The 26,580-nt window shown below is 40.8% G+C and overlaps 2 protein-coding genes across 5 annotated transcripts in view; both read right to left on the bottom strand.

The window, feature by feature from the left end:
* The window catches only part of EPN3 (epsin 3), a 44,890-nt gene extending 38,328 nt beyond the window's left edge, over nucleotides 1-6,562 (bottom strand). The window contains exon 1 of the mRNA XM_075177916.1: nucleotides 6,018-6,562. The gene's annotated coding sequence lies outside the window, so the exon portion shown is untranslated. The remainder of the gene's footprint in view (nucleotides 1-6,017) is intronic.
* Nucleotides 6,563-9,295: 2,733 nt separating this feature from the next.
* Nucleotides 9,296-26,580, bottom strand: part of MYCBPAP (MYCBP associated protein) — a 34,235-nt gene continuing 16,950 nt past the window's right edge. For 2 of the 4 annotated variants that reach the window (XM_075177912.1, XM_075177914.1), the window contains exons 13-19: nucleotides 23,999-24,142; nucleotides 22,541-22,741; nucleotides 21,839-21,960; nucleotides 19,447-19,562; nucleotides 15,077-15,216; nucleotides 13,273-13,461; nucleotides 9,296-9,943 (exon numbers count right to left, since the gene is read on the bottom strand). In XM_075177912.1, the coding sequence (XP_075034013.1) occupies nucleotides 9,830-9,943; nucleotides 13,273-13,461; nucleotides 15,077-15,216; nucleotides 19,447-19,562; nucleotides 21,839-21,960; nucleotides 22,541-22,741; nucleotides 23,999-24,142 (1,026 nt within the window). In that variant the 3' untranslated portion in view covers nucleotides 9,296-9,829. The remainder of the gene's footprint in view (nucleotides 9,944-13,272; nucleotides 13,462-15,076; nucleotides 15,217-19,446; nucleotides 19,563-21,838; nucleotides 21,961-22,540; nucleotides 22,742-23,998; nucleotides 24,143-26,580) is intronic. The other 2 variants (XM_075177913.1, XM_075177915.1) reach the window with 1 other exon arrangement.

Raw genomic sequence — 26,580 nt, 5'->3', positions numbered from 1 at the left:
TAACATTTTAGTTTTTTTTTATTTCGTCCACGGATGTGAATTTTATATTGTCTTTTTTTTTTTTTTTTTTTTCCAGGACAGATAGGGCTTTCTTTTGTTTGCACATTAAACAAATATATTTAAATTTTATTTGGCCATTATGTAGGGAAGCATTTGCTATAATATGCAAAAAAACTGCTTTTCCATGATTATGCCCATGGTTATTTTCCCATAATTACAAAAACACCAGATAGTTGCCATAAAATTGAATCCACTGGATCTCTCCTAGCAGTGAGTGGAGGCTCTAACGTATCTCCGCTGCACACGAACACAATTAGATTCAGTGGTATTTTGATCTAATAGCAGCTTATACGCAACAGTTTTGTGGCAGGGAGAACTGATCTGGAGCGCCACAACACTATTATTGGGGGCACTCCCCACACGGGAACCCCCCATCCCCACCTTCCCATGCTGCTGAATGTGCAAGTGTGTCTTTCTGCTTCACAGCACTGGGGTCACAAGTTCAATTCCCGACCATGGTCTTATCTGTGTGGAGTTTGTATGTTCTCCCTGTGTTTGCGTGGGTTTCCTCTGAGTGCTCCGGTTTCCTCCCACACTCCAAAAACATACTAGTAGGTTAATTGGCTGCTATCAAGATTGACCCTAGTCTCTTTCTCTGTCTGTCTGTGTGTGTGTGTGTGTGTGTGTGTACATTAGGGAGTTTAGACTGTAAGCTCCAATGGGGCAGGAACTGATGTGAATGAGTTCTCTGTACAGCGCTGCGGAATCAGTGGCGCTATATAAATAAATGGTGATGATGATGAAGTGTGTAGTACTATTACATTTAACATCTAAATTCCATTTAAACACAGTTTGCCAGAATAAAACGGATGGGAACAAAATCAGGGGACTCCTGGGTTTCTGTGACCTAAGAACACCATTACATTGTTTTCAAGGCTAGGGCTATTATAGAAACATAGAATTTGAAGAACCGCTTGGCCCAACTAGGTTGCCCATGTTTTAACCTATGGTAACCTCAAACCCTATTTGATCCTTGGTTTTTTGTAAGGATATCCTTATGTCTATCCCAAGCATGTTTACATTGCTCTACTGTATTAGCCTCTATCACCTCTGATGGGAGGCTATTCCACTTATTCACTACCCTTTCTGTGAAATAGTTTTTCCTCAACTTTCTTCTGAACCTACTTCCCTCCAGTGTCAGTACATGTCCTCGTGTTCAAATACTTCTCTTCCTTTGAAGATTGTCTCCTTTCTGTACCTTGTTCAAACCCTTTGAAAGTTTCTAATTATACTCCATGAGAGACAAAATCATAGTGGTGTAGATAGGTATTGACAAATGACCCGATTGATGTGTAAAGATATATTTAAAAGGTCAATACATAAACTTGTTTTACAGATGTTTTCATGCCCAACCCTCTACGGTTGACAATATATTCTTGAACACTGTAAGCTTATGGAATCCTGCCACCAAGGAACAGGCAGAAGGCAAATTAATTGACTGGAATAAAACCAATCTTGAACGCCTTTCTTACAAGAAATGGTGTTTGTAGCTACTCTTGGTAGGATAGTGTAAGTTTATCTCTGGACCCAGTAATTTACAGATACTCCTGAGTTTGTTTCTAATTGTTCGGCTTGGATTTCACACAAACAATGTTTGTTTGATGATTTCTGTATAGACTGTTAATATCAGAATGTTCAGAATATTCAGAAAAGAACATACATGTTATAAGGTATAGAGGAGACAAAATTAATTCAATAAGTAAAACTTTTATATTTGTCCCAGACTCATAAAAGGTCATTTGAAATTTAAACGATTAAAGCATTAAGGATTGTAGTTTAAACGATGAGGGAACCTTTTCATTACTGTTTGGCATAATTTTGATCTTATCATTGGTTCAAAGTAAAGTTTTCACTTGCAATGAATGCAGCCAGCCCGTTGATAGTACTTGTTACAGAGATCTGCACTCCTGAGTTAATGATGCTGGTAACATCTGTATTGTATATCAAGGACTTCATTCAGCTATACTTATGGGTCAGTAGAGAATGAGAAAGTATTAACTAGCTTGTACTTCCTCTCTGTATATCAGGTGACATAGAATGAGCTTGTGCTGACACCAAGTTCAGCCTCAAGCTAGACATATAATCATGTGAATAGGAATGTACTCTCTTCCAAATCTGTGTTTATTACATAGCAGGACATAATCAACAATCCTCACCAAGTCCTAACATAAGGGGTTGGCCGAAATTTCACGAATACAACAATGATGCATTGGTGTTTGAGGGCATTTGTAAATAAGCAGCTTTAACGTCCAACCAGGGTGTGCTTAGGGTCATTGCATGATCTAATTTCCACCAAGCTTCAGTCGTTGGACAGATGGCCTCACGTTTTCCTATAGAATACTCTGATATAAAGAGCTCATGGTGGGCTACATGATTGAGAGGCATCTTGGTCCTGTGGCTGCAAAACAATCCTTAATTATCAGACCCCTAGCACCATGCTTAACTGTTGGTATGAGGTCATGGTTTTGGTTTTTGCCAAATGTTTAGTTGTGCATTAGGACCAATCAACTCCATTTGCCCTCGTCTGTCCAGAGGACATTGTTGGAGAAGCTGTAATGCAATATTTTTCTCCTCCCAACCCTTCCATAAATGCCTTGTTCAGTCGTCTTCCAATCGTAAAATAAATAATAAACTTTAACATTAACCAGGTTCTTTGATTATCTGTGACAGCCTCATATGGTTCGATCTTTTTGGGTGAATTTGCTGGGATGTCCACTCCTGGGAACCTTTCTCAACTGTTTTCAATATTCTGAATTTTTAAATAATCTTTTTCACTGTAGAACGATGAAGTTCAGATTATTTGGAAATGGCCTTCTAGAACTTCCAGACTGATGAGCAGCAATAATTGTTTCTCTGAGATCATTGCAGATGTTTTGTCTCCTGTACCTGATGTTAACGCAAACCAGAATGCTTAAGTCCAAACTGCCAAAGGTTCTGCTTCTATATAGGCCTGGTAGTTCTTCCTGATGATGAAATAATGGAGTGCACTTAATTAGCACTTGGCTCAAATGACATGTTTTATTGATACGGAAGCAGTGAGGGTGTACTTACTTTTCACACATGACTTTGTCATGTTGGCTTATGTTTTGCTGAACAAATAATAACAAACTAAACTCTGTTAAGGGTTATTTGTCATATGAGATTAGGTTTATAAAAGTTTAGGACTTGAAGACTTGATGTCCTAGTATGTAAAGACACAGATTTGAAATTGTACTTTTTCACATGACTGTAAATACTGTACATGATTCATTAAATTCAGTTACATTTACAACTCTCCAATGGTCATTTGTAAAATGATAGAAACAATGCATGCCTCCCACAAATGGTCATGTGTTGGGTAAAACCCCACCCACTTTTTAAGCCCCACCTTGTTGTGGCCCACAAATCGGTATATTCCGGCAAAATCGGGATGGTTGGGAGATATGTCAATGTACCACACAATATAGTACTAAATATCCTGACAAGTTCCAAAAGTCTATTTGTGACCACTAATGATAGTTTTTATAATTAAAACATTTCCGTTTACCTTTACTGGGCTATTAAATAAATGCCCCCCCCCACCCCCCCCATCCATACTCTTCACAAAACAGAATCGCAGCAGGATTACTGTTATTGATTATGATAAGATTTGTTTACCAAAATAGACAACGACCAAATTTCCACCAATGAATTATGAGACGACTTACCTAGTCTTTATGCTGCAGGTCTATGTAACATACCGTAAATCCAGGAGCGGTAGCGGGTTAAGCACCACGTCAGCCAATAGATTAATACAGAGGTTTGCAAAATATTTTGCTAGATACGACTATTACATTTAACAATGTGACTTCCAAGAGGAAGGAGCCGTAATGCAGATAAGGAGCCTGGCAGCAGAATTCTGCATTGGGACCATGGCATCGACCTTGAGTCTGCAGATAACACTAACAAAGGCTACTACATGGCAACAAACACAGGCATGGAAAAACAACCTAACCCAAATCTACCATATCTCAGACATACATGAATATGCAGATACAACTTCCAAGACACACTGCAACTGAATTAAGTGCACCAAAAGAGTCACAATTATAAGGCGCACACTAAAAACTGGATTTACTGTGTATTATCTATGACGAAAATTGAAGGATTTCTTCCACAGTGAACAATCACTCATCTTTTCCTGCCTCCAAAATTATCCATCTTGCGGAAACCAGAATCCAATATCTAGGTAAAATTTGTTTGCTAAGTGGTTAGCACTTCTGCCTCACAGCACTGGGGTCATGAGTTCAATTCCCGTCCATGGCCTTATCTGTGAGGAGTTTGTATGTTCTCCCTGTGTTTGTGTGAGTTTCCTCCGGGTGCTCCGGTTTCCTCCCACACTCCAAAAACATATTAGTATGTTAATTGGCTGCTATCAAAATTGACCCTAGTCTCTCTCTCTCTCTCTCTCTCTCTCTCTCTGTGTATGTTAGGGAATTTAGACTGTAAGCTCAATGGGGCAGGGACTGATGTGAATGAGTTCTCTGTACAGCGCTGCGGAATCAGTGGCGCTATATAAATAAATGGCGATGATGATGATGATGATGATGATGGCTTATTCCAAGCAAAAAAAATAAACCCACAAAACAAAATATTGTGTAATTATGCCACCCCCAGTTTCTCCTTGTTTTCATGGAGCAGTCGATTAAAAAAAAATGCTTTTGATTGTTTCCAAGCTAGTTAAAATATAATGGATTTGCAAGAAATATTGTGAAAGCAATAGCATCATGTCAACATTCATGAACTTCCTGGTCCCGAATTCAAGCGATTAACATGGGAGTGGTGTACCTGAAAAGGGCATGGTCTCTTTTGAAACAGGCACGACAATGGCAGATTGGCGCAGTTTCTTCAGATTGGGCGTGTGGGGATAAATCAGGACATATCCTAATCTATTATGGTTTTCCAGCATGTTACAGTTGGCACATACACTGGTATGCCTAGACGGCCATATTTTTCCCACAAAACTTTAACTCCGCTTCATTGTGTCCGGCCCTCAGTCTAAGTTTTTGCAGGGTTTACAAAATAAATTTCAATTTATCTTCATTTTGCCGGTTTTACACACAAAGCACACAAAAAAAAAATCACAAAATAGCCAAATGGCCCAAATCTGATTTGGGCCATTTGGATAAATTTATCAATACAGCTTTGCACAAAAAACATCACAAAGGAACAAATTGGAAGGAAAGAAGGATAAAAGTATATTGATTTAAACAACAACAAAAAAACACCCCATTGTGCCTCCAAAAGAATAACACATGGGGTGTACTGTAAATATACATCTACTTGTACATATAAACCGGTTCAAACCTGAGCTTTGCCAGAAGCTGCTTCTAACCAGAATTGAACCATCTTAAATCTGACCTTTTCTTAGCTCACAAAAACACTTCTAAAATAAGAATAAGAACTGACTAACTAAAATAACCTCTTTCTACCACTGCCTTTAATATAAAAACGTTCCCTAACTACAGCAACGAACAGACCTATGGGATTATTCTCCTGTTTTAGTGTGTTATCCATCTTCGACCTCTGACCTCCCACAGCATAGCCAACGTTCTACCGATGGTACTGTAATCTATTCTACATTCCAGAACTGCCATCATATACAGACACTGCATTCTCCCTACGTGTCTAAGAGAACAATCGACCTATCCCTGCTAAAAGTCATAACACATATATATATATAGCCGAGGTATATAATTATTTACACACAAAAGCTCCATAAAACCAACCTACATAATGTGTTACCAAACAGAACACTTACATATATGCTTGTTTGGTAGAATAATAAAACTTTTCTATATAAACCCCCAACCAATATATAATCTATATACACATTAAAACTTCAAATTCTGTGACAAATAAGAATATGTTTTTAGTTCACTAAACCCACTCTGTAATAATAAGTATTAGCCAAGAATTAAAGATACTGTTACTCTTACCTGTTCCTCTTAAGCGTTCTCCAGTAAGCAAATGCTTCAATCCATAACTTGTTCAAATAAGTCGTACGGAGATCTTTTTGACTACACAATATACTATAGATATGTGATACACAAACTTTTCTGTAGCAATGTAAAATGAGCACTATATCATATGTGGAGCAGTAAATTAATTATTATAAAGATTCCATCAGCAATAGGACTTTGTTTCATTTTATATTCCTGTGTCTTGGTATATCGGCTGATAAAAGTGTTCATACATCACCAAATCTTGTGTTCGTCTGTGTGTATAGAACTGTGGCTGTGATTCAGTGCATGCAGAATGTTTCTATCAATGAAAGATTACCTGATCAGTCTGTATGGAGTGTTAGTTTGTATTCCTGCCCATTAATGTATGTGTGTTTCTTACCACTGCTTCTGTCACAGTGTAGGTTTTTTTTTTCTTTTGTGTCACCCTGACATAAACTTGCTGAGCAGGTTAGGCAGGTCGGACTCTGAAATTCAGCCCACATTTAACACATTGAGACCTGACAGCTCCCTCAGGTAAATACACGAGGTGTCTCGGACTCAGTAATGATTGTGAGACCAAGAGCAGGATTTCCGAATCCAAGAGTAAAAATTAAGAAGCATCACAGGGCGGAATAATTAATCACTAACTGTAAATAGAAAAGTTTCCAATCCGGATTATTTAGACACATATTTGCATTGACCTTGAATATATTTATATGTGTTATAGTTAGGTTAATTGTAGGTAGCTTCTCCCCTCCAGGTAAAGAAATGTCTCTGAACCCTCTCAAGTTCTCGTATGCCCTTCCTTAATATTATGTTTGTATCACATAAAATGATCCATATTTTTTATGAATCCCAGAATTATGTTTGACTTTGCAGCCACTGCCTGGCACTGAGTAGCGCTACTCTGCTTTCCGTCAGCTAGGATTCCTAAGTCCTTTCCATCTCTGTTTTCTTCAGTTGTATTCTCACACATTAGAACTATAGCAGAATATGTACATTAAATAGGACATATCATAAGGTCAAACCCAGGATTCAATCCAAATGGACAAAATTCAATGCCTAACTTTTGTCAAATAGCATCATACGTGTGATATGAACGTACCTTTATATACTTGTGTAGATTATGTATGCATATCATAACAGCTGTACAATATGTATTAATTCTGCCCTTGGATCATCTAAAAATTGCACTGCATAATATATATGTATAATCTTTGAATAGGGGATCTTGTGGTACCACCCAAGAAAATATTTCTTGGGTGGGGGGGGGATTCAAGGTCCTATTAACCTCACCTTAAACACACCTATGGGAGATAGATAATTGAAGTCTTCATGAGTAATACTGTTGAAAGGGGTTATTATGAGAGCACTGAACAAGAAACTTTTATGTAAATTATGTATGACTAAGTGCTATTACTTAGCAGTGATCCATGTACAGCAGTGGAATTAACTACCTGACTTCTCGAGTGAATTCCCTTGTTACGCCTCAAATTCGCGCTACGGACACTGTATGGACTTAGAAAGCACTAATATTGCTTTGCGCTGTGAAAGGAGCACACTGTGTGTACAGGTTTTGCTGGGCTGTGTCGATCTCAGATTGAGGGCAAAAGGGAAGGGCATCAAAAATGACATTACAAGGAATATCCTGTATTTGTGGGTGGAAGGTTTCTGCACCATCTGGTAATGGGTAGACAGGTCTGTCTTGTTCCACATTTAGAGCGTGTGTCACCAGGATAAATTCCTGCTGATTCACGATACCAACAGTGGATTACCAGCAAGATTTGCTTGTATAGTAAAGAGCTTTTATTCTGAAACATTTTCATCCAGCTACACTGAACTCACAAGTTAGCCGGTGTTTAGTATTTACATGTACAGACTCGTATAATGATAGCGTCCTAAGGGTTTTCTTGAATAATCCTAAATTCTCCAGAGCTTTCTAGTTTCAGCAGCACCTGTGTTAGTGAATAAATTCCAATCCAAGTTCTTAAAAAGAAACCGTTTTTGAAGCTACGGGTAGGAATGACCTCAGAGGAAGTGTCATCATCATCAACATTTATTTATATAGCACCAGCAAATTACGTAGCGCTGTACAATTGTGAACTGTGTCTTCCTTATGTTTACACCTATTGAATAGTACAGGTTTGAATGGGTTCTTATTTCACTACATAAATACATGGTCCTCTTTACCGCTTTTTCCTGCAACCTGGAGAGATCGCCAACGTGAAGATGCATAAAAGTTAATGTAAATCTGAGATATTTTATCAACAGTAAGGTGGACAATTGCAGTGAATTGGACGTTAATTTACCTATAGTGCAGGTATGTTGTGAGCTTGGGTTTTGTGTTGGTTTTCCACTTAAGGACAAAAGTGCACACTTTTGCTCATCAAGATTGTACAAATCATTATTTGGTCTTTGATCAGAGGAAATTAGAAAATGTGTCCCTTTAAAGAAAGCCCAAATAACTCCCTACAAGAGATGCATTAAAAAAAAAGGGTCAAATGAATAGTATACTGGATGAAAAGATCTAATGATGGAGCGGGACAATTGTAATAGACTGTGCTTTGTGGTGACCTTTTCACCTGTGTAAGACATGCACTTCTGTGCCATATCTTTAAATCAACAATGACCGGACACACAGGATGCTCAGGTGGACCCGTGCATAGATAAATGTGCTACATTGTGTAAGTCTTGCTCTTCTTAAACGACTCCCCACTGATTTATTATCCTTACTTTTTTGGTAGCTTTTGTTAGATTTATAGAACAATTTAATATAGTGCAAATTACACACGTAGCAAGAGCATTGTATAAATTCTGCGTCTATGGTGGTAAGCAAATTCCAACCCAAGTTCTTAGGGCAAGTCTTGCTCTTCTTAAACGGCTCCCCACTAATTTATTATCTTTAAGTTTTTTGGTTGATTTTTTAGAACAGATTTAATGCAGTGCACATTACACATGTAGAAGGAGCCTGGCCAAAGCAAAGTCCGTCAAGGCTGAAGATACGTCACTTATATATTGCCTCGTCGCAGTCCCTACTACTCCCGCTAACCCGGTGGATGCGCCCAGTGACATCCTGAGCACTCCTCCCAGGCAGCGTTTTATTTCCGCTCTTAACATGCCGGATCACCGCTGGGTTTATTGTCTACAGGCAACATTGGATATAAAGTGAATACGAATGATGGAAACAGAAACTGGGACTTGCTCAGGACATGGCGAGGGAGTAGGGATAAAGGCTTATTTTATGAAAACAGTTTGTTCCAACACCGTCTGTATCAAGTTCAAATTGATCTTTAATCACGACACACAGAGCCTGAAACTGGCTGCAGCTAAATGTATTCTTATTTGCTTTGTATCTGAAGAAACATTTTACCTTACATATCTTAGGGAACATTTAGACAAGCTGTTTGTCTGGCTTATGTCAGCGATGACCTCCTTTCCCATTGGAAGCAATTATTCTGTTTAGTCTTACAAATGATGTGCACAGCAGCCCTTTCCAAGGGGATTTATCCTTCCAGGGCATTTCTGTAGCCACCAGCTGCATAACCTCTATTTTATAACATCCGCTTTGAATAGATTGTTGTCTGCAAATGTGGTTCTATAAAACACAGCAACCTCCTTACGGTGTCAGAGAAGGGTAATAGGGTAAAACTGTGCAGAAAAGAAATAATGCTCTTGAGACTATGAATACCTAAAGGATATAGTGGGGGCCTGCAGAGTTCATCGATTAATAGTTAGTACTAGGGATTTTTCGGAAGCATCTGCTCCACTGGAACAACATAATAGGAATATTACTGATGGATTCTGTACTAGACACATTCTGAGCCGTCCTGACTCTCGTCTTCAGCCACGGATGTACACAAGTTCAAGTCTTCCGCAATAAGCACCAGATTTTCTGCTAACGATGCCAGGATTCCATACACCTGAAATACAGAATTATAATGAACTTTAATATGTGCCAGCTATGACCTAACAAATGGTCACTGGAAGGATGCAATACTGTACTGCTGAGGATGTGATACACACTTTGCTGTTGGCAACACCGGGCCTAATTCATTAATTGACGTAAACGGCGATTTTGTGCGTATAATCTGTGGAATCACTCTGCGCATGTCCAGAACTGGATCATACGTCACAGAACGCAGCAACATTCAATTCATCTTGAGCACAAAGGACACTTACTACAGCCAACGATTTCATTGGCGGGGAAGAGGCATTTGCCCAGAGTCAATGTACAGTAAGGACGTGCCAAGCTCGAGCGCACGCAGCAGCAGCTGATTCCAGCTCTGGGTATCTCTCAGTTACTAGTTTGTCAGCCATATCTCTTGCTCCAGCTACAGGTCCAGTCTAAGTGCTGATCACTAGTGATGACTGTTCCGCATGTATGCTATAACATGTGTTTGCAATCAGGAGCAACTGTAAAAATGTATTTTATTTACATTACACATTCATAACATCCTGATATATGTATTTTTAAGGGAACAAAATACCCTTTTTTTTTATTAAGTGACATTAATTGAATACTTTGTTTTCTTTCTGTGCATTCTTTTGTGAGTTTATATTCCACATAGGTATTGGATGTATCCTGCAGTGTCTTATCTAGTAGAGCAGAGCGGACCTACACCCGTATTTATCACCACACGTATCGTCACATCCGCTCCTTGTTAAATTCGGATGTGCGTATACCTGATTTCCGTGCATTTTTTTTTTATTTTTTTCTTAGAGGTCACCACAAAACATTAGAAGTAGCAGATTTCAAGAAAAATAATATAGTGCACTGGTCACATAAATTACAATTTTCTGATTCAACAGTATGTAATAATGACCAGCTGCCAAGACCTACCTGATCACAGTGTCTACAAAATGCAATGGAGTCGACTACAGCAGCATCAATAAGTGATCATTCATTTAGTTTTGCACATGTATACTTCGTTCTATTATGATTGCATGGTACATGACAATAGTGAGCAATATACACCGATCAGCCACAACATTAAATCTACTGACAGGTGAAGTGATTATAATTAATTATCTCGTTACAATGACACCTGTCATGGGGTGGGATATATTAGGCAGCAAGTTAACATCCTTCAAGAACTGACCTTGAAGTGCATGTGTTGAAAGCAGGAAAAATGGGAAAGTGTAAGGATCTCAGCGACTTTGAAGAGGGCCAAAATGCCACCGGCCAAAGCGCCTACAATGGACACATGAGCACCAGAACTGGACCATGGAGCAATGGAAAAAGATGGCCTGGTCTGACGAATCACGGTTTATTTTATATCATGTTGACGTGTGAACGGCCAGGTGCGTGGGTGTCGTTTCCTGGGGAAGAGATGGCACCAGGATGCCCTATAGGAAGAAGGCAGCCGGCGGAGACAGTGTGATGCTCTGGGCAATGTTCTGCTGGGAAACCTTGGGTCCTGGCATTCATGTGGATGTTATATTAACACATACCACCTACCTAAACATTGTTGCAGACCAAGTACACTCCTTCATGACAATGGTATTGCAGTGGCCTCTTACAGTAGGATAATGTGCCACACTGCAAGAATTGTTCAGGAATGGTTTGAGAGACATGACAAAGAGTTTAAGGTGTTGACTTGGCCTCCAAATTCCCCAGATCTCAATCTGATCGAACATCTGTGGGACGTGCTGGAAGAACAAGTCCGAGTCATGGAGGCCCCACCTCACAACTTACAGGACCTGCTGCTAACGTCTTGAGGCCAGATGCCACAGAGCACCATCACAGGTCTTGTGCAGTCCATGACTTGATGGGCCAGAGCTGTTTTAGCAGCACAGAGGGGGACTTACACTGTATTAGGCAGGTGGTTTTAATGTTGTGGCTGATCGGTGTACATACTAAGGGGGATAGGAAGATGGTCCCTCTTTTCCCTTTGTGTATGAGGCATGCCTACCTTCAGCCACACCACACTCACATAGAGAGAATTTAGGTGCAATTAGACGAGCACTGCATCACACTGCTTCAAGAAAACCACTTCATATGTAGGTGTACTACCATAATAACATGATTCCCTCTTCCTCCTCCATGGCAATATACACTACGAGGTTAATCCCACCTTGCACGTGAGTCAGGATAGGAAAGAGAACACACCTGGGCATAGGCAATCCAAGAAGGGGGGGGGGGGGGTCATAGTGCCTGGAAACCCCCCCTCCAAGCCTGGGGCACTGTATAATTGAGGTGGCTAGACCCTGCCCCCGCTTCACACGAAAAGGGAGAGCTGCATGCACCTAACAGTAGTGCTCGCAGCATTGCCCATGTATATTAAGGGGAATAGGAAGAGTTGGAGAGCAGCCAAGCACTGTCTAAAATTATAGCCATGCCCCCCATGCATGCTGGTCACGCCCACTGGCGTCGTGGAAATCCCCCTCTACAAATCCTGCATTTGCCCCTGCTGGGGGGTATATAGGCCATGCCTCCCTCCTTCCTGTGTCTTCTTTCCTGTCCTTGTAGGAGAGTCAAGCAGTTGATCTCTTCTGAGTATAGAACATAGGTGGTGGGACCGGCCTACTTATGGATATAGATATTATGTGCTCAAGTTGAACCCATTAAGCTTTAGTTAATTTAAATAATAGGGCCTGCCTAAAATTAAGCTTTGGCGTCACCCCATAGTGTATGCTGCCATTGCCATGGGTGAGTTAAACTGGTTTCCTTTACTCCTCCATGGCGGCATGCTGCCCGCCCTAACTTCGTTTTTGCTTGTAATATGAGATGAAGATATATTTCAGCTTGGGGAAAACCAGAAGACACAGAGAGGAGGGAGGCGTTGTCCTATATACCCTCCAGGTGTGTCTTCTTTCCTGTCGTGACTCACTTGCAAGAACGGATTAACCCCATATAGTGTATGCTGCCAAGGAGGAGTAAAGGAAACCAGTTTAACAGGTAATACCAGCTGTTTCTAGCATATATTCCTTAAGAACATCCACTGGTTTATTGGACTATTTATATGGCTTTTCCCAATACATATGCATTTGTATTATTTTGCGGTTCTGATTCACAAAGTACGTACTGTAAGCCTGGTTACTGTCAGCCTTAAAATGTTGTCCTTTCTTCTCATTTTCATTTCAATTTAGGATTCCTGCACTGTCCCGTGGATCTTAATGGACTGTAGCAGGCGTATCTTTGAATATTATTACTGGCTATAATTATTGATGGTTTTGAGCTGCATTTCCTGATGTGTTCAATGATTATTTAATGAGCGGCTATAATGAATAAATATGAAACGTAACAGACCTCAATATATAGATGCTTCTGGTACTTTTCTTGTATAACTGGATCCACTTGGAAGACTCGTGACTCTGGAGGAGTAACGTCGAAACTTTCTCCTGAAGACACCAACTCCTTGTTCTCTTGGGAGATGGCTACGGATTTAACAGCTTTCTTGTCCTCTTTGCCCTTCCCTTTTCTGCTGCTAGGACGTTCCTGTTTTAGAAGAAGTACAATGTATTGTTAGTTACTCTGCTCAGCTGTTTTTGCCCGGCCACTGTCTTTTCTATTATGGAAGCAAAGTATTAAAGTTATTTCATCGTTTTCCAATAATCATTGTCTATGCGATTTGTGTGGTTCCAAAGCACAAGCAATTTATTTAGCAAAAGCAAACAGAATAACAGTTGAATAAATAAGTACAGCCGATACATACGCTGCGCGGTGCTGCGCTCTGCTGGATCCAGCTAGACAGTCCTTCAGTCCTGAAGACTGTGGTCAGAGTGACTGACTAGCTGATTCCAGGGAGCAATATATATACATTTGGTGTTACAGTAAATACAATACAGATGACTTGGCAAGTTTCAATAGGTTCAGAATTCAGGAAGGTGTAGTGTAATGCAGTCCATAGGTCAGTTCAAACAACACCCTCCAAGGGTGGGGGTCAGCTTTCCAAGGGTGAGAGTCAGCTCTCCAGAAGATGAATACTAATGTTCCCGCTATTGCCACTTGCTGTCCCAATTTTATTCACAGAAGATTGAGACTTATTGCTACCCTCCTATTAATTTAAATATTAATAGGCACTCAATAGAAGGAGGTGTGAATGGGAGGTGGGAGCGATTGAGGAGGTATGAGTGGCATGTAGTGTTTTGGAGCACTTTGAGTGATGCAGGGGTGCTGAGGTTGCCTTGGACCTGTTTTTCATTCTTACAGTTAAGGGTAATGTGCACCCCTGTTGGAGGGCCACACAAGCAGCTCTTGAAGTATATCGTATTGCCCATCACTGCGTGGTAGTTGGGTTATGGAAATGTTACACAAATTATGCAAGATCTAATTTTAATTAAATACAGTTGCTAAGCCTATACTGTATAATTTAACAAAATATAGAAAAGTTTTTAAGATGATGCCGGGAAACACATTTTTATGCTGCCAATCCAAAAATAATGTAAGTTAATGGACCTATATACACACACACACACATTCTGACAACTGTTGTTTGGTTTGCTTTGCATCAATTTCGACACTACCCGTAGCAGTGTTGACGCTCAGTGGTTTATAATGGAGTCCTATAGACTGCTCATTAAAGTACATAATATAGTATTCTGGGGAAGAGGGAGCTCTGCTAAACGCAAAGACAAATACAAGGTTTTTCTGACGGATATGTGAGGCCTTAGAGAAACAGTTTAGATGTTTTTTTGCTTTTCAAACACTTGCTAGCAGAACAAAATGATAACAATATGTGCAAATCATCTTATTAGCCCAGTGAGAATGCTCATCATCATCATCATTTATTTATATAGCGCCACTAATTCCGCAGCGCTGTACAGAGAACTCATTCACATCAGTCCCTGCCCCATTGGAGCTTACAGTCTAAATTCCCTTATATAGACACACACACACACACACACACACAGACAGAGAGGGAGAGACTAGGGTCAATTTTGATAGCAGCCAATTAACCTACCAGTATGTTTTTGGAGTGCTCAGAACAAACTTAGATAACTGTTACTATTCAATCACTGTGGAACTCTCCTCGGCCCTTCAAGAAGTTACTATGTCCTACAAAACATGAATGAAATGATTGTTCTACATACAACGCAGGATGACAACATACCTCTTTCTCCCGGGCTCCTAGTCTTCCCCCTTTTTTTTCATCTTTTTCCTTTCCGCCAGGTGACTTTTTACCTTCTTTCAGTCCTCCTCCTCCTCCCCGCTTGTCCTCTTTACCTCCTTTCACACGCTTCTGATCCACCACTAGAAGCAAGGTGGAATTCTATTGTCACCTTTCCTATCCAGTGGCAATGTGTCACATTACACAATCAGTAGGAGGCCAATATTTTCTATGGTATCACCATTTATTACATGCTAGTCAGACTCCTCATACACAGCTTTATTGATCACATAAAGTGTCTGAATCCTGCTCCACAACACAAGAAATATTGTTGAGCGATGTAACAACAGGAAAAGCTTTGACATGCAACATAAATATTTTCCATTGGGGACTATTATAGAAACCGACGCAGGCGTAGACCGGGTTAGCCAAAAATAAAGCACATTGGGTGGGATATATCGATGATTTGAAAATTCCTTTTTTTTTTTCCTTTGTGAAACATGCACAGGGGAATATATAAACTATATCTACAAAGATAGACTCACACACACACTCTGTTAAATAAGATGTTTATCGAAATAAGCCACATGGCTGTTTGTCACATTGCTTGGACCGAATGGTGTTCTTATGGATGGGACATATTCTACCTGTACAAAAACACTGATGTCTCTGTACAGCACAGTCTACACATACACAACACACAGATTACAAGGTGCCACAGGTAACCCATTGGCTGGTATGTGAGTGTGTGTAAGATGACAGTCGGCGTATATAATTGTGGCATTCGGAGCAGCATGTTTTAGTGCTATGAAGCCAGGTAGTAGGTTTAGCATCTGACAAATATCAGGTTCTACCATGTTTGTAATCCATAAATGATGGAGAAATGTGTTTAATATGTTTACTAACTACATTGGCTACTTGAAGTATTGAAAGTAGTAGAAAATGGTAGCAAGTACACCCTCCAATGTAGTCCCTTCCACGGGGAATAAAATACTTTGTTCTCCAGCTTTTCACTTAATTAATTCAGTAAAGGGAACTGCAATAGTAAATGAACTGTTGTTAAAAAAAAAGAACAAAATCAACTCATCTTTTTTATCAATTCAGCCTAAGTAACTGCAATAGTAATGTAAGTGGGATGCACTGGGGTCCTGAGTTCGATTCCCAACCATGGCCTTATCCGTGAGGAGTTTGTATGTTCTCCCCGCGTGGGTTTCCTCAGGGGGCTCCGGTTTCCTCCCACACTCCAAAAACATACTAGTAGGTTAATTGGCTGCTTAGGTGTCATGTTGGAAAGTGTGTACCAGCATAACAGGCCTGGTGACATATACTGTGTCATGTTGCTATGCAAAAGAGAATATTACGCAGTCAAATTCCGATAAAGGCAATGTTTGGGACATCAGCATACAGGTGATACTGGAGGCCAAAGGAGCTGATAAGATCACCAAGGGAGGTGCCTCTCAGTTGTGAAAGACTTGACACCCACTGTTATCTGCCAAGACAGGAGGCTATTATAATAGCAATATCTATTTAGCAAAAAGAACGTTATAATTGGAATAAACAGTTTTTTGTTTTTTTTAATATACATTGAATTTGTTTACAGAAATACTCCCATCTTATTAGGATTACCAGGTGTGGTTGGTAATCTGGACATAAAAAGGTTAGCTGGTGAAGGTCACTATCAGGATCTTCTTTAAAATATCCATTGACTGTTTTGTTTTCTGTGGGTAGACAGCATTTTTTTCTGCTTTTAGCTAGCTAGGTGTACGGGTCACACCTTACGTTAGTAGAGCTGCAAACGAAACTGGAAATTCTTGTGGGAACTCATCTGCTTATTGACTATAAGCAGAAACGTGGATAAACGGAGAGACACAACACGGACAGCTCAGCCTGAAGTAGCTGGCCAGTGATTGGCTGCTGGGAAAGCGAGTCGATTAAATGCCCGCACGGAGCCGACATCACATTCTCTTCTGTTGGGGCCAGCAACATGTGCAGACACAGGCAGTGCGAGAGCTGCTTTGCTGGAGAAGAGACCAGGCAAGCCACAGTCAGCTATACTGCATCTGAGTGATAACCAGTGCAAAGCTAGTCTACATTCTGAGAGGGAGACTGAAACCAGCATTAGATGAGTCTGTGTTCCGAGGGGGAGGGTCCAGAACTCGGTGAATGCCCAGAGGAGGCGGGATCAAGTATGAACCATAGATTTCAGTCGCATCCTTCCAGATCTTCGGGTTGTAATATTCAGTATAGCTGATAAAGGGCATAAACTATTGCAAGCTTTATCTATTGATAACTCTCTGTTAAGTCTATGTTAGATTTGCCACTTAGTCTTTCCTCTGGTTGTGTCCAGTTAGTCAATTGAGTTGGTGATACTTCAACAGGGGAAGTTAACTTACAATATCTGAGAATGTTGTGGATAGGTCTGAGATCTCCTGTGTTAAAACTAAAAAAGTTTGACTATTCAACAACATCTGAATATGGTGGGACCATTATTATATGTATATTGCCCCGCTGGAGAAAGAATTTACGGTATAGTAAGAGTAGCACTAGAATTCATTCTAATTACTTGGTGACTAACTGTTGTGATCTTTATTCAACCCCTGGTGGATGAAGTCCTCAACCATTACCTGTCCTGAGCCAGGAGAGACTTGGATAAAGGCACTGCAAAGCCAACTGGTAAGTGAAAATAGCAATACATATTACACTATATAAATAGCTGATGATGATAGCATTGATAGACTAATCAGAAGTATGTGAATGCAGAGAAATGTATGCCAGACAGAGATATGCTGTAGCTTGACATTTGTTCTCCGAAAACCCAGACAGGTTGGTGTTCTGCCAAGAATCATTAGTGTGTGTGTGAAATACACTGAGGAGTTTTGTCTTCTATACATGTTGTTTTTCTTCTCATAATAATAAAAAATTGTAATTGTTGTGCTGGCTTATTTTATGATGTACTGTGCCTGTATTGTATTGCCTCTGCTAAAAGGTTTAAAGGTATATAAACCCGTGCTTATTAACACTTGGGGTAGAGCTCTCTAAATTGCATGAGGTCAGATTGCTCTATGATGAATAACTCTATATTTAGCCTTTAAAAAAGAATCTCTGGTCACTCAAAATTCTGCATTGTCTTATATTTCCAAGATATCATTGTGTGTGAGTAGCCAATCATCATCATCATCATCATCAGTTATTTATATAGCGCCACTAATTCCGCAGCGCTGTACAGAGAACTCATTTACATCAGTCTCTGCCCCATTGGAGCTTACAGTCTAAATTCCCTAACATACACACAGACAGACAGACAGACTAGGGTCAATTTAGATAGCAGTCAATTAACCTACTAGTATGTTTTTTGGAGTGTGGGAGGAAACTGGAGCACCCGAAGAAAACCCACACAAACACAGGGAGAACATACAAACTCCACACAGATAAGGCCATGGTCGGGAATCGAACTTATGACCCCAATGCTGTAAGGCAGAAGTGCTAACCACAGGACCACTGTGCTGTCCAAAAGGAACCTTGTGCTGCAAACAGACAGGGCCAGATTAACCATAGGGCTAACTGGGCTACAGCCCAGGGGCCTATGGCATCCAGGGGGCCCTTGAAAGTGCTCAGCAGCAGTATTGATCGGTCGGGGGCGCCCCCAGCCCGATCAGTGCTGCTGAGCACTTTCACTGCAGTACTTCCCTGGCGCGCTGTATTCTCCTTACTGAGGAGATCTTGTGAGTCTTACTCTCACGAGATCTCCTCAGTAAAGAGCGTACAGCGCGCCGGGGAAGGAGGTAAGTGCCGGGGAAGGGGGTGCGGGCAGCTTGGATCACGGGGGAATGGAGGCCCCCTTAGCCCAGGGGCCTCCATTCCCTTAATCCGGCCCTGCAAACAGATCATACATTTAACGGTTTTAGAATTGGAATTGTGGAGTATTCCGGGGCGTGTTTCTGTCCATATCTGTACATACATAAATTGGCATTTGGCAGTACAAAACAGTCCTATTGAAATCCTCAGTACGGGATACTTGTTGCTAATGGATTTTCTCTTTTTTTAAATAAATAAATAAATAAATAATAATAATTGTGAGACACGGTGACTGACAGATGAAATCCACGAGAGGGCCTTAAAATGCTAAATAGCCTGTTCCACTGCCACGTTTTAGGAAACAAAAGTGCTAAATATTTTCAGCACTTTTCTCTGAACCATGGAATATATGGAGTTAATTTATTTAAACAGTTACTTACTAAAATAGTTTCTAATTTGCAGCCTTAATTTTGAAAATATAGAAATTAAGTGTACAATAATTAGCAAATATAAAATATCGCAAGTTACCTTATTACATTAAACAGTACAGAATACAAAAGCAATCTCCGCTTACATACCCAACTCTTCTATAACAAATTCTGCAGTCACGTCCTTATCTGGCATCTCCAATACAGAGCGCAGCTCGGTGGAGCGTTCAACAAGCTCATCTATGGCTTCACGCCAGAGCTGCAAACTGATGACAAATATGTCAAAACACTCTCAGGAATCCTCTAAGGTGAATATTTATATAAAAGTAACACATCAGCGTTTTTTGCTTTTAACTTCATAATACAGGAAGACAGGTGATGGTACTCCAGAGTGTGAGTTTTGTCATTGATGGTCCCAAAAAGGCAATTTTTGCACTTGCTATTTTAAGTTTCTTTTTCTGAGACTATAGGGAGACAGTGGTTTTAGTTTCACCCCAAGGTAGGCCGAGCACTAATAAAAAAGGACAGACTCATCCTCCTCCCAAAAATCCTATCTATTCCCCTTCTCTAAGTGTACAATTAGCCCAATAAGTCAACCTACTCCGATGAAGTCCCAGGATCTACCACACAAGAAGGAGCAACCACCCCAGTCGTGTGTGCCGCCTTTCCAGAGGGAACCTGAACCCCTGACACAGAATTGTCCTGGTGAATTGCTGTCCTGATCCAGCAAACTCTTCTGATGTCCACCTCCCATTCCGGACAGGGCAGATTATTACAGTATCCAGTAACCTTTGGATGGTTAAATGGAAAGCATTTATGGGATCTGGGTACCTGAAAGATGAAGAATCAGTCTGGAGGGAACTCTGGGATGAATATCCATAATTCCCAATTAATAATGGTGAGTAAACAGGGATTGGACACTGAGTAAACAATCACTTCCACCTGCCAGGAATGCTGTCACGAGCTTTTAGAATTCTCCTAGCAGAATCAGAGACAAGTTCTCCATGTAAAATGATGATCCAAGCTGCATCAGGTCAGTCCTGGCAGTGCCATTTTGAGACCCTTGCAGGAGTTGGTAAACCCAAGTGATAGATGTTTCTTATAGCCGGCCTAAGCACCAAACCAGAGGCGGAAAATAGGCTCTTTAGAAGAACATCTAACATTTTGTTCAAGAGGTACTTGAAAGGCGAGGCTTTTGACTGAAAAACCCATGGTTCTCCTTGATTTTGGTAAAACAAAATGGGTAACAGCTGGAGAAGATTACAATTCCTACCAAATAGGCTCCAAAACACAAGTCCGTAAAGTGTTTATCTGGACCCAACCATTCCCCTGACAACAAACCATGCAAGAGCTTGTCTGGGGAAAAAACAAATGGGCAATCCTCTACACTCAAGGAAGAGTTCACAATAATTCATCCAAAACATTTCCAAGGATCCTAATCATCAGGGAAGGAGGACACTCTTACATCAGGAAACAAGTGGTCCGTTGCTGACTAAATTAAGGACCTGAATATGGAAACATCAGAGGAACCTATGGCCCTCACCCGCTGCCCCACCAGGATTGGTAGTCGGAAAATTCAATTCACAGACTGTGAGAGGGACCAGACCCTTTATGGTTCAGGCACTGGCTGAAGGGATTCAGTCCCTGTAGCTGCCATCAGGGATAAGAGAGCTATTAAAAACTTAAAAGGTGCTAGTGGTGAGAGGGCATGAACGTTGCAGAGGTCATTTAATTTGGCTCAGACCTTTATTATAGATTATCTGTATAGCATCACCATACAATTCTAGAGATATTACATCATTCACTTCAGTCCCTGTCCCATTGGAGCTTACAGTCTAAGTTCCTAACCATACACACACAAAGTGAGGTCTATTTTTTGTGAGATGCCAATTAATCTTCCAGTATGATTTTGGTGGAAGGAAACCAGAGCACCCAGTAAAAATCCACGGGAACATGGGAGAACATGTAAACTCAACAAAGACACTGCCTTGTCCTGAATCTAACCCATGACCCCAGCACTGTGAGGCAGCAATGGTGGAAGCAAATCACCCACTACTGGTACACTGCCGGGAAAAGCTGAGATTGTCCCTCAATTGATTTAAAAAAAAAAAATCAATAGAAATAAAATAGAAATAAAGTCAAAAAGACCTGTGCCCGCCTCCTATGAAGCGTATTGGAACAGAAACTAAGAAAGCAACAAAGGAACAGGATGTTTATAAGGAGGAGGAGTCAATAACCCCCCCCCCACTATCCTACCTTCTAAGGGTGAAACATGACTCCCCATCTGTCTCCCCCTAGGAGAGACTAAACTGGTAATAAGTCTACAATCAATAGGGAACATAACTTAGCCAATGCTTGTTAAATGACAAACTGAAAGGGTAGCAGTAGTTCAATATAGACAACTATGCTATTATTATTTTTTAGCTGATTACTGGCATTATAAATCAGATAAAAGGTGTCTCTTTTATCCTTTTTAGAGATTTCTGACCAAAAACACAGTACCGAGGCTTGAGGAAGTGACAAGTAGAGATTTCACACTCACCAAGCTTGACGCAACAAGTCCAGAGAAGTTTCCGGAGTTGGTTCACACAGTTCAGTGATCTTTCTGTTCAGATGATGCAGGAAAGTCTCTCTCATTTCATCATCATGTATAGAATTTGCGGCCTGAGGTTGAGAAGAAAACGGGGAAGCAGTAAAGAGCAAGAACATGAGAAAAAAATAGACATTATCAATTATGCCCATGTGAAGCATAAAACGCCAATAAAAGGAAACAAAAACCCCAGCTTAATCATCAAAAAACAGCACAATATACAAACAAACTGAATGCGCACCAGGTGACAACATGTTTAGCAAGGGTTCTGTTTCCACATTTTGGAAAAGCTCTGTATTCTGGTCAGATTGAGGCCCGAAAGACTTCTCAGTCCCCACTTGCCTGGGTCTAGAACCCCTTGGTTGAGCTATTGGAATATTTAGATTGTGGATTCCAGCAGACCACGGGAAAGTGTAGCATGATGCCACTGGCCTAGCCCCAAAAACAACATCTCTAGAGATCAGGAGGACTTTGAACTGTCAGAGAACATTTGCAATCCTTTGAGGGTTCCGTGGACCTCAGTTTTTCCAGCTCCACAGAACACATTGTCCTTTCCATATATAAACACCATATTTACACATAAAGGCTGTGTTGTGCAGCCGCTCTCTGCAAAATATACACTACTACTGTATCCGCACACTGATTAATCTGTACCCGTTTCAGATCCACGACCGATAAGTTCCATTCACTCTTTGTCTTCTCTTCTGCTCCTGGTCCATCCAGAAGACTTGTGGCTTCTGTTAAATGATCCTTTGCCTCCTCGGATATCGGAACGCTGTCCTGGATGTCTGTGCATATGTATTCCTTCCATAACTGATGCAGATCCTGAACAGTCTGATGCTTGTAGTGCAACTGCTGGAAAACAAATAATGAAATGAGCATGTGTGGTCAGCTCAATTTGTATTCGTTAGTAAGTAACTCTTTTACCTACTGATCCATCTGTCCATTCCTAAGAACTAAATAAACTGGTCCTGCCCACATCAGTAACACCCCCAGAGTTCTGACTTTAGGTCAGTCTAGGGGCCTGATTCATTAAGGATCTTAACTTAAGAAATTTCTTATTTAAGTCTCCTGGACAAAACCACATTACAATGCAAGGGGTGCAAATTAGTATTCTGTTTTGCACATAAGTTAAATACTGAGTTTTTTCATGTAGCACACAAATATCAACTTTAAATTTCAGTATACAAATAAGCTATCAAGTATTTGTGTGATACATGAAATACTGCATACTAAATACTAATTTGCACCCCTTGCATTGTAACATGGTTTTGTCCAGGAGACTTAAATAAGAAGTTTCTTAAGTTAAGATCCTTAATGAATCAGGCCCTAGGTTTGCAAATGTCACATCCATTTTTATGGACAAACCCTTTAACACAAGATGTAGATCACATGGAGCATTATATATAAAGCATTTATTTAAGCCCCAGGTAAGCCGCTCATTCAGTTCCCTTGCACCTTGAAGCAACGCTTGGTGTAGGCTTTCGCACGGATGCATAAATCATGATGTCATGACATTATCCTGATAAAAACATTCTCAGGTGTTTCAGAATGCTGAATAAATAAACTTTTAATTTAAAATGTATGGTGTGCAGAGCTTTCTCTCTGTGACCCTTCAAAAGACATCACCTTCTGGCGAATGATTCTCACGTGAGCTCCGAGCTGTCTAGATTAATATTGGTGATGCAAAGTAAATCATTTATATTGCAAAATTGTTTATCTTTTCCAACTTCAAGTACGTAATAAAAATCTATTTCGCTTTGCCCAGAAGTCTGTTTGTTCGTATATGTACTAAAGAAACAGAATTCTTTTAAATGTGTTCCATAATGGAATATCTGCCCAGCATCGGTTGTCCATGCAGTCTCCTTATTAGCAGGAAAAAAAACGTTGATCCTGCCATTACAAAATACAACCACACAAATGTTGTGCACAGTACTACAATTGCGGATGGAGAAACCTTTTAAGAACAAGAAACCTCTTAGTTGTGAACAAGGTCTAACAGACAAAAACTGGAAGAGAGGGTGGCCCTCTGGTGGTGAATAATAAATATAGCTGTAACAGTAAATACAATCATTTTAAGTAGGGTCACAGAGCACACCATAGATCAAACACCTTTGGGTTGTCTAGATGGAACAACTCTTCTTCTGATACGTGAATGACAGGCGATGGTGGACGCTCTGGGCTACGAACTTCATCCAGAATCTCCTGTACCATCTTCTGAACAATGAACATTGCCTCTCGTGACTCCAGTTCCCTCTAACAGAGAATGACACAAGAAAATAAATACAAGTACACAAAGGGTGACATCAGGATAGTGTAGTACACCTGCAGACACAAACGGATCAGTGATGGCGCACACAGATCTGCAAGACAGGTATAGTAAGAAACACCTCATATAGAAGGCAGTCTGTCATTTTCAAGTCTGACAAGGAATATACACGATCAGTCACAACATTAAAAGTAACAGGTGAAGTGAAAAACATTGAACATTGATTATATCGTTACAATGGCACCTGTCAAGGTGAGGGATATATTAGGCAGCAAGTGAACAGTCAGTTCTTGAAGTTGCTGTGTTGGGCAAGTGTAAGCATCTGAGCGACTTAGACAAGGGCTAAACTGTGATGGCTAAACTACTGGGTCAGAGCATCTCCAAAACAGCAAGTCTGGCGGAGTGTTCCCGCCATGCAGTGGTTAGTACCACTCAAAAGTGGTCCAAGGAAGGACAACCGGTGAACCAGTAAAAGGGTCATATGCGCCCAAGGCTCATTCATGTGTGGGGAGCGAAGACTAGCCTGTCTGGTCCAATCCCACACACAATGGCACAAATTGCTGAAAAATATATCGCTGGCTATGATAGAAAGGTTTCAGAACACACAGTACATGGCAGCCTGCTGCGTAGCGGCCGACTGGTCAGAGTGTTCATGCTGACACCTATCCACCGCTGAAAGCGCCTACAACGGGCACATGAGAACCAGAACTGGGCCATAGAACAATAGGTTGCCTGATCTGATGATTTACAATTGCTCTCACATCATGTGGACAGCTTGGTGCATGTCTGCCCTTTACCTGGGGAACAGATGGTACCAGGATGCACTATGGAACGAAGGCAAAACAGTGGAGGCTGTGTGATGCTCTGGGATATGTTCTGCTGGGAAACCTTGGGTCCTGGCATTCATGTGGATGATAGTTTGACATGTACCACCTACCTAAACATTGTTGCAGACCAAGTACACCCCTTCATGGCAATGGTATTCCCTGAAGGCAATGGTCTCTTTCAGCAAAATAATGCGCCCTGTCACACTGCAAGAATTGGTCAGTAATTGTTTGAGGAACATGACAAAGAGTTCAGGGTGTTGATTTGGCCTCCAAATTCACAAGACATCAATCCGATCGAGCATCTGTGGGATGTGCTGGAAAAAAGTCCGAGCCATGGAGGCCCCACCTCACAACTTACAGGACTTAAAGGATCTGCTGCAAATGTCTTGGTGGCAGATACCACAGGACACCTTCAGAGGTCTTGTGGAGTCCATGCCTCGGCAGGTCAGAGTTGTTTTGGCGGCACAAGGGGGACCTACACAATATTAGGTGGGTGGTTTTAATGTTGTGGATGATCGGTGTAGATAGCTTAAGATAACTGATCCTATGTTCTCCTGGGACAAATGCTACATTCTAACCTAATTCTCCTGTCCGTGTAAGTGTAACTACAGAACTACCGTTAGCCCAAGCCAAATATCTAAATCTGTCCCAAGTCTTTACCGCAGACCCAAGTATAGGCCAATCAGCCCAAACCGTAATATAAATACATTTCCAATGCAAACAGAACCTAGGCCCTAAAACCTACTCCCAATAACGCAAGAAGCTTCCTCATAATGGGCCGCATTCAGAGATAGGTGCAAAGCAATGATGAGCAACGTGATACACTTGAAAGGCAACTTGTATGACCCTATAACATTCAAAAGGGCCAAACATCACCATTAATTTCATATGTGAAAACAATACTTTTAATCAATGAGAAATACCTGATGCTCATGTGAGAAAAGATCTTACATGTACTCCAAAATACCCCTCAGATTACCCCACATGGCACCCAAACTCCTCCACTCATCCAAAAACTGCCCAATATGTCCTTTAGAAGCCCATTTACCCCAAATACCCTTATACCTACAGCTTGCTCTAAAACAACACTTATTCACCCTTCTTTTCTCCCTCAGACGTCATACTAAACACTCCTTAAATCCCCCACTCCCTCCTCACTAGATGTATCACTGGCCCACTGCTAATCCAATGACTGATAAAAGAAAGCCTAAAAATTCCTTACTATGCATTAAGGAACTATGCAGCTCTTTCCAGCGGAAGGAAGGAGAGAAACAACACAGTGCAGAAAGGCATGCGATGAGGTCATGGGATGTGAAAGTCGGCTGTTCTGGGCAAACCAAATCAAGTCCAGTCTTATTCTCTACTTAATAACTTGTTGAGCTTCACCTTCGGTGCCGATTTTTATTTCATAAGGGCCAGACCGAGGATGAAGCTTGGTGTAATATAAAGTAGAGAGTAAAGCTGGGTACAGGCTACAGGCTTTTCACCCAATTATACCAATCACACAATAAACGACCATTAGGTTTGATGTTGCATTAATGTTCACCCTCCTACAAGCATGTTTTATCGTACTAAAGCACATTGGATCATTTGATTTG

The sequence above is a fragment of the Mixophyes fleayi genome, chromosome 6 (assembly GCF_038048845.1).
Source record: "Mixophyes fleayi isolate aMixFle1 chromosome 6, aMixFle1.hap1, whole genome shotgun sequence".
NCBI classification, from domain to species: domain Eukaryota; kingdom Metazoa; phylum Chordata; class Amphibia; order Anura; family Limnodynastidae; genus Mixophyes; species Mixophyes fleayi.
Note: the sequence above shows the minus strand (reverse complement) of the source record. Positions and strands in the feature narration are given on the sequence as shown.